The sequence below is a fragment of the Capsicum annuum genome, unplaced genomic scaffold (genome assembly GCF_002878395.1).
Source record: "Capsicum annuum cultivar UCD-10X-F1 unplaced genomic scaffold, UCD10Xv1.1 ctg3524, whole genome shotgun sequence".
NCBI classification, from domain to species: domain Eukaryota; kingdom Viridiplantae; phylum Streptophyta; class Magnoliopsida; order Solanales; family Solanaceae; genus Capsicum; species Capsicum annuum.
Window position 1 is genome coordinate 70,751 of NW_025842141.1, and position 8,821 is coordinate 79,571.

Consider the following 8,821-nt stretch of genomic DNA (forward strand, 5'->3'; position numbering starts at 1 on the left):
GGGGGGGGGGGGGGGGGGGGGGGGGTAGGTCGGGCGTCGTCCCGGATCCGGGCCGGGGAGGGGGACCTGGTCGAGGGGCGGGGAGTGGTCTCGGATCCAGGCCGAAGGGGTTTAGGTGTTTTTCGTTGTTGTTCCCTCCTTTCTTCATATGTTTCGACTCATTTTTATGGCTTTTCTTGGTACCTGCTGCTTAATAGTGTGAGATGGCATTGTCGAAACCAACCAAGGGGCACTAATTGGAAAGCACTGGCATTGCCGAAACCAATTCATCTATGTCTATGTTGGTAAGCATTAATCACTGATGTATCAATATCACCTATCTTTTCAAATGTAGATGTGAGTACCTTTGTAATATTCTCCAACGGTGCTTTTATTTTATTTTCCTCTACAAAATCCTGAACCTCAGGCCTGCATTGTATCTTAGCTCTGTATTCGGATTTATCAATTAAATCGAAGTAAGAAACAGAAGGAGTTGTAAAAGAGAGAGCTATCTATGTAAACCTTTTGCTAAATTTTACTACTCTAAAATGGTGTGGAGTATAGTTACTACCCTGGCGTTCGATACTTGTTGGCTAAAAGGCTGATGAGGGGCTTCATTTTTCTTTTTGCCCTAACTTTGTAGGTTAATTAAAAAATCTGGATGTACCAATAATTAAATCAATAATCATAGTTTGTTTGATTTCAACTTACTTATACTCAATATTATAGAGCATTATGACTTCTGCTTTTCTCAGTTATATTATACTAACACGTTTACACATGTAGAACCATTCAAAAGCAAGTACAAGCAATTCTCATGATTACATAGAAAAAGACATTTCAAACAAGATAAGAGTAATCAAAGTTACATCAAAATAATTAATTTTGTACCAGTAATATTTTTTAATATATACTAAATATATTTGCTATATATGTTACTATATACTTCAATACGATATTCCGGGTGGTTTCATTTGATAATGGTCTAAGAATCTGTACAAAAGAAGGCAATAAAACTAGATGAACTTTGGCCTCTAATTCAGTCTCTCTCTGCAAATGTACAGAAATGATCAAAAAAACTTTGATGTAGGCTCACGTTTCAAATGTTCCACTAGCTATAAACATCGAATAAAACTGTTGGGAAGACAATGGGGCATATATATCCTATAAGCTCTTACGAGGAAAAGCCAATGAGGTCCAAATCAACCACCAATAGCTGTGTTGCTTGAGAGTTTCTCGATAAGCAAACTTTTTCTGGTTCATATAAGCACGGTGATGTAGTTGAGATCAAGCATATATCAAACTCCGCTAGCTGTGCTTCCTGGGGCGGCTGGGGACTTCTCAATAAGCAGCTCAATTTTCTGGTCATGTAAAAGGAAAGTTTGTTATGCAAAAGAGTTTTAAAAAACATCGCATGATTACAAAGAATATGTTAAGAATGAAATGAAGTTTTCACTCATAGCTATTATGTTCACGGTTTCTAATAACCAATTCATTTGCCTGACAAAACATCATGGAAACTTAAAACAGTATTCAAGGAGATAAATGGCAAATATTTAGAAAGCAACAATCAGCAAAATAGAACAGGTGAATACCTTCACTGATTTATTAACTTCTTCAAGCTTATGAAGCAGAAAATCAGAACCCCTGTGTCCCAGTGAAGGATGGTGTGGGGAGCCCGTCAGCTGATTTAAATAAAATGAGGCAAAAACAAGCATTTTGATGAGATTTGATTTACGTCGTCCATCCATAATAATGATGGATCATCAGTGTAAGATCAAACTGTGTTCTGCTACTACATGCAAGAACGCTGGAGCTCTGCTCATAATAGGTTCAGATGAAATGGTACATTCAAACAGGACATCATATGAAACAACGAGATAAGGTGACCCTGCTTAATTATGCTTCGGGATTATGTTTTCCACATAAAATTGCCCAACATGAAGAATCAAATCTGATCGATGGGCATGATGCCCTTCTGGAGTATATTTAAGTCATCACTCATCAGGACTTCTAATAGAACTTCATGCTTTATTATCATACATGCAAAGGGAAAAAAATTGTCTTAAGATTTTCCGAGAAGTTAAGCCAGTGGCAGATAATTTTTTCCTTCTGATGAATTAAGTAAGCGAAAACAAAGTGGTCTTCCAAAACCAACCAGGTACTAAACATCTCAAAATATCCTGTGGGAAATATTTATTGGTGATGAAAAGAATATAGAGAGACTACTTCTAAGGGATCTGATTTACGGTAAAATGTTGGAATGTTGTTCTTACCCTTGAAGTTTTAGATGGTGATCTTAAAACGGCTGGAGACCCAGTTGAAGCCTCCGTACGAGCAACGGGTTCACCATCACCACCTTGAACCATAGGTCTCCAACTCCTTCCAACATGTATGACCTTTGATGCTTCAGTTACAATGACCTGAAAATAATGTAACGACACTTATCACTTCAGGATCATTGGTGTTCTGGTCTGCCAATGAGCCCACAAAAAGTAAAAACAGAGAGCAGTGAAACTAATAAGGAGAAATTTCATAGGACAGAAGAGACACTTTACCTTCCGTAGGATTCCAGGATTATGCACACCTTGCACCTGTATTTCATCAACTGGTGCAGCTTTTCCACGTGCTATACTTTCAACTCTGAATGTGTGTAGTCCAAACATTGACTGCAAGCAACCTACAATTAAATTGGTAAAGTCTTTAATAGAAATAGGGCACAAGAGACCTTCATGAGGTACTACAAGGAGTCAGGAAAATACTTTATCAAGTAAATCAATTGAAAGAACGAAAGAGAAATTATTGCTGAAATGAATGGAGCAAGAAGATAATGAATGTGAAAAAGAACGCACATGGGCGAAAGTAATATATACTGTTATGTACTGAAAGAGAATTTCCAAGCTAGTGCCTATTGGTTGCATTACAGTATGCCTAACACCCATCTGGTCGTGGCTAAATTTATTTTTCTTGGATAAAAAGGAGATTATTACTTAGAATAAACATACAGAAACTCAGCTCTTGTGAAACTCTTAATGACAAGTTTAAGTTGTTTCTCAAAGATGTGGCAACAAGGAGCTGCTTATCCAAAATGTGACGATTGAACAGGGATATATAATTTACATGAATTACTAGTAGATGTTCATGAGAATGTAAGATTTGTCAGAAGCAATCAATTGAGAAGTTGTTGCTCCAGTCTCACTGAAAGATGTGGGATATGAAAAGTTGCAATCGATACCTTGCTCAATAATGATATCTAGCACTAAAGGAAGAGGAACATGCTTTTCAAATTTTACATCGTCCCAAAATGGTACGAATGAAGGTCTTGACACCTACAATTGGCACAAAAAGCAGATGTATTAGCTCTACATTGTCTTGAGACAGCATGACTTGATCAAGGTATGCATACCTTGTAAACTATTTCATCTGAAGTAACATAAAGTTTGCGTGATGAAATTTCCTTTTTAAGCACATATCTTCGTATGGGCAGATAGAGTAACATAAGAATTCCAATTCCGCAAGCTAAAACCAGCAGCAATGATATAGAGATCCATATTATAGTATCATACTGAACACTTTCTGCTCCAAGTTCATTAAAAGAAGCCATATATAGCATCTTCTCAGGAGTATCAGCTTCTTCATCACTATCTGACCCTGATACAGGGTCAGAAAGAAGTAACTCTTCGGATGAGCCGAGTTTTGGAATTCGTTCTGCATGTCCCATCAACATTTTTCCAGTTCAACCTGAATATTTGTTGGAAAACAAACATAACACAAACATGCCAGCAAATTCAACATATGTCAAAGTTGAGCTTCCATTACAACGATTGTTCCATGATGCTAGGTCACCAAACTTGATTCTATGTCAAAGAATTTATTGTCATGTGAAAATGCATCTCTTATGAAGAGATTACATTAGGATGAATTATTAGTTTCATTTTATTTCTCTTATTGTTCAAGTAAGTTGAATGATTAAAGCTACTAAAAGACAACCAACGGCCTTCAATCTTACCTCATTACCATTTTCCAGTCTTGTTCTCCCTTTTTTTCCACCCAATGAATCAGCAAAGTTTTATTGTTGTATAGTGTAAACAAAAATAAATTCTACAACTGGTAGAAACTGACCAAACAATTTTTTCAATTTTTTTTTTTTATAACAGTGGTGTCTGGTGTCCGGGCAAGCTTGCGTGCAGCTCGACTATTACATGGATACCTCCCACCAGCAACATACCAAAAAGACTTTTTTTCCTTTTTTTTTCTTTTCTTGATTATTAAAGATAAAACCTGAATTTTACTCTATAATAATTCACATTCAAATAAAAGCACAAGAAAACAACCCAAATCAATAAACAATAAGCACATATATCCAATCCACAATTAAAAACCCACGACTTTGCTTACCTTCCTATGGCAAAAACTCATAATAAACACAAGAAATGAATAAAAAGTTTTTTTTAAAAAAAAAAAAAAAACAAAGAAGAAAAATTTAGGACAACCCAGTACATTTGTTGTGGTAAGGAATCAAGATTTTCAAAACCCAGAAACTAAATCACTAAAAAAAAAGTATAATTATAATTTTTGGTACCTGAGTAAAACACAAGAAATTGGAAAGTTTCTTCCTTTTCCCAGCTTCCAATTACCAAAAAAAAAAAAAAAAGAATGGAGATATTATAAATGTAAGAATTTTTTGCTAGTGTATGTGATTTGAGGTAAAAGATTGATCCAATTTGTTAGGGTTTGAATTTTGGGAATGCTGACTGACACTGAAACAAACATTCAAATTACCCGCAGAAATAAAAATTGAATTATTCGGGTAATTCGGTCCGATCCTTTTGCTATTCGGGTTGCCCCGGTTTTAACACGTATGACGTACTTTATAATAATAGAATAATACTATTTTATCCACAATAAATACTTCTAAAAATATTCTTCCTAACCATTAAAAAGGTATGGTAAATAATTTCCTTTAATATTTTCTATTAAAAATAATAAGATGAATATAAGATCATATTTGAACAAGTATTATCAAGTATTAATGAATAGTAGTAAACCACTAGAGTTGGCATGGTGGTTCAGCGCCATGTCCCTTAAACAAGAGATCGGGGGTTCGATCCTCGCCTCTGGTGAATGGAGCAAACTCTGTGGCCAGTTTCCTACCGCTTCGTGCGCTGACAGAGGAACGGAGGATTAGTCTCACAGCTGTCGGCTGTGAATTTACCTTGGGAAACTAAAAAAAAAAGAAGAATAGTAGTAGAAATACTTTGTGTATGTTGAAAACATAATGGTGAAGGAAATACAATTTGTTTCGATATCAAAGTATGTTGTGAGGTAGTAGTCAATGAAGTGGATTGGTTGAGAATCCTGAAGTCGTTTGTTAGCTAGTTAAAATTATGCAGGTATATATTATGTGATATTTTCTATCCTCTATTCGTATAACTAACTCTCAAGCATTATATTATGTATGGATAAACTATCTCTTTAATAGCTACCAAACGAGCCATAAGTGATTTCTTTCTGTGTGTCCTGCCTTAGTAGGTAAAATTATGTGGTACTTCTTGTTGGTGAGAGATTGCAACTATCCCGTGGAGCTGTTGCAAGCTACCTCGCAGATTATATTTATCAAAGAAATAAGTGAATAAGGGAGTATTTTGTATCATTAAATAGATAGTTGATAATATTACTTTATGGGTGTCTTGTTTTTTGTATTATTTAGTGGTGTGTTAATTTATTTTGTTATTTATTTTTATATTTTTTGCTTGTTGTACTACTATTTGTCCTAAGTCGGGGCTCTATCAGAAACAATCCTATACTTCATCCGAAGTAGTGGTGCGGACTGCGTACACTTTACTCTCCCCATATCCCACTTTGTAAAAATATACGGGGTATGTTGTCGTGTTGTATTATCAAATACACAAGAGTCGTTTGATAGGTACAAAAGAATAATGCAAAATATGATGCATTAGTAATACTTGCGTAAGTTATGCTAAGATGTTTCTTATGCAATGTTTGATTTGGTGTATTAAAAATAACTTACATTACATTTTTTTAAAAAAAGAAATATTCTTTTACAAAAAAAAAAAAAAAGCCTCCACACATACGATGGAAAGGAGGTAATTGTGTCTTTAATCATATTAATGCATGCATTAGAATTCATTACATCACTAATATCATGAATTTTGAGGTATTAGTAATACACATCTCAGTACACTACATAAGCTAAAAGACGTACAAAATAAGATACTAATAACACAAAAAACTAATGTATGTATTATTTTTATAATAGACTCGACAGCGACCTCTAGTGTAGCTAAGGCCTCATTTGTTTGTATTTAATAGATGTCTGAATCTGAATGGTTCAGACTTCAAACCATTAAGTGCATTTGTTTTTTATTAAGGTTTTAACTCTTAACAGGTCTGACTAGGTCTTAATCATTCAGATCTAGAAATAAGTCCTAATAGGTTTGAAGAGATATTCTGGTGTTGGATAATATTCACCACTCTATTTATAATCAGCAGTCACCATTACTAACCTCCTTTGCTACCATCACCATTGTCAACCACCACCAACCACCTCTACCTCCACCATCACAACCACCATCGATAACAAATATCGCCACCAACCACTATTGTCAACTGCTACCGCACATATTACTTTTATTATTCTAATTATATTCACCGCCATCACCGCCGTCAACACCACCACCATTATCAACCACTACCGATCAATCTCTTCTACCGACAACTAGCACCACCACTAATACATCACAACCTCCACACATTTTTCGGTCACCATCACCATTGTCACTAGTAACGTCACCTCTACCACCACTCCAACCACTATTATCGCTACAATCTATCTCTACCAACAACCATCTCCATCATCACAACAAACAACATCTCCAACTAGCACCAACACATCGTCAACCATCATGCATTCATATTTCAATCAACATCTCAAACTACTAACATCAAAAAACATCACATCACAACCACCACCACCATCATAACAGTCAATACAGTATCAACCATCACAACTATCACCACCAACATTACTAGTCACTAACATCAATCTTGTCACCGCAACCACCATTATAAATCATCTCCACCATCACTAACGAATATAAATGTTTTTTCTCAATCAAATAATAATTTTGCTGTATTAAATTACATATTTGTTGAATATATAATTAATCTTTTATTTAAATTATATTTTTTATTTTATTATATATATAAATAAAAAATCTTTGCACATTCAGATATTGAAAAACAAACAGTCTAAATCATTCATTTTTCAAATCTAGAGACAACATCTTAATCATTCAGATGTCCATTCAGATTCAGACATCTAAATCTTAAAAAAAAAACAAATACAACCTAAATGTCCAAGCACATCTTTCTCTCAATAAAAATATAAAATATAATTTTGGACCAAGTTTCAAATTAGTACTGCGATAACGACAACTCTCGCTATATAAACTAGATACATATATTATACAACTTATACTTATATTTATTCATATTTAAAATTAATTTTAATTTGAACAATAGAGTTAATAATTATTTAAGTTAATTCTTGACTTAAATGAATTATAACCCCTTAAAGTTGCATGAAAAATTCAGTTAAACATTTCAACCCACACTTGTACCTATGGGCACTTTAAATATCTAAAAGTAATTTTTATTAGGCACAAAAAACTGACTTGACCAAAAAAAAAAAAAAAGAGTTTCATGTTGTTGAAGTATATAAACAAATTTAAATGATGGTTTTTATAAAAAAATAAAATAAAAATATTTACACCTAAATTAATTTTAAAAATAATTAGAAAAAAAAAAAAAGGAAAAGAGGAACACTTCGTCTCCTCCAAGTCTACCCTCCCCAACAACTAATTTTCCCACCCCCTCCGCCTCTCTCACTATTTAGTTTTTCTTCCTTTTTTTTAAATTTATTTGCGGTGTTCATCGAAAAAAAAAGTGTAAGTTTTAAAAGAAAATTATGCAAAGTTCTATCTTTTTATGTGTATTTTTTTCGGTGAAAGTTCATTTTTGTTTTTCGTAATTATGGTAAATGATTAGTAATCGAGAAAGGTAAGAGCATGTGATACTATCAAAATGAGGAAAAAAAAAAAAAGAGACTAGCATAGGTGGCCCCCGTGTATGTAGAAGGGGGTTGGGTTCAATGGAGAAGAAGAAAGCCCCGAGTTGGATTATAGTTTTAAAAAAGGAAAAAACATCGTTTTCACTCCAAACTATACAAGAAAAGTCAAAGTCACATCTAAATGATATTAGTAACCTATTACACATCCAAACTATAAAAAAGTGATACTTTTTATACCCTGTCAGGCATTATACCACTTGCATGCGATGTGATGTTTTACACGCGCTGTCACGTCAGCGCCACATCAGCATAATACGAAAAAAATAATAAATTTATTATTTTTATAATTTTTTTCCTTTTTAAGTTTTTTTTTTCAACGTAAAATTTCAACTGTTATTCAATATCATCCCGACATCAAAATCAATATGCAGGATTGAAATTCACCAAAAATCAAGATTAGAAAACAAGTTATTGATTCTTCAATGGAAGTGCAGGTAAAAATCAAGTTATTGATTCTTCAATGAAAGTGCAGGTATTCTTCAATGTCCAAAACCATCTTATTCAATGTCCAAAATCATCTTCTTCTTCTTTTTCTTCAATAAATTTTTCAATGTCCAAAACCATCTTCATCTCTTTCTTTTTCTTTTTTCGAACTCCCAACATACTCGATCTAGACGCACACACACTTTCATCTTTTTGATTCCATACACAGACCTACTGGAAGAGACAAAAATCAGTGAAAGAAAAAAA

At 33.9% G+C, this 8,821-nt stretch overlaps 1 protein-coding gene and 1 long non-coding RNA gene across 5 annotated transcripts in view; one reads left to right on the top strand and one right to left on the bottom strand.

Annotated features, from left to right (window-relative positions):
- LOC107879728 overlaps positions 1-720 on the top strand; it is a 7,283-nt gene extending 6,563 nt beyond the window's left edge. For all 3 annotated transcript variants that reach the window (XR_001677099.2, XR_001677101.2, XR_001677100.2), the window contains exon 4: positions 198-720. This is a non-coding gene — a long non-coding RNA (uncharacterized LOC107879728). The remainder of the gene's footprint in view (positions 1-197) is intronic.
- A 202-nt stretch (positions 721-922) lies between these two features.
- LOC107839150 lies at positions 923-4,882 on the bottom strand. 2 transcript variants are annotated; one of them, XM_016682520.2, is made up of 7 exons: positions 4,562-4,882; positions 3,386-3,720; positions 3,215-3,308; positions 2,538-2,659; positions 2,256-2,402; positions 1,575-1,664; positions 923-1,340 (listed from the first exon to the last, which is right to left on the bottom strand). In XM_016682520.2, the coding sequence occupies exons 2-7, from the start codon at positions 3,704-3,706 to the stop codon at positions 1,278-1,280; spliced, it is 837 nt and encodes a 278-aa protein (XP_016538006.1). In that variant the 5' UTR covers positions 3,707-3,720; positions 4,562-4,882; the 3' UTR covers positions 923-1,277. The 2 variants fall into 2 exon arrangements, with proteins under 2 accessions (XP_016538006.1, XP_016538007.1); XM_016682521.2 differs by having other exon boundaries at positions 3,386-3,687; positions 4,562-4,753.
- Positions 4,883-8,821: the final 3,939 nt, after the last annotated feature.

What these genes read in the sequence shown, in the direction of transcription:
- LOC107839150 (XM_016682520.2), bottom strand. Translation starts at nt 3,706, where the DNA reads ATGTTGATGGGACATGCAGAACGAATTCCAAAACTCGGCTCATCCGAA. An exon ending in CAGATGAAATAGTTTACAAG is followed by an intron (nt 3,309 to 3,385) that starts GTATGCATACCT and finishes TGCCAATTGTAG; the next exon opens with GTGTCAAGACCTTCATTCGT. An exon ending in ATCCTGGAATCCTACGGAAG is followed by an intron (nt 2,403 to 2,537) that starts GTAAAGTGTCTC and finishes CATTATTTTCAG; the next exon opens with GTCATTGTAACTGAAGCATC.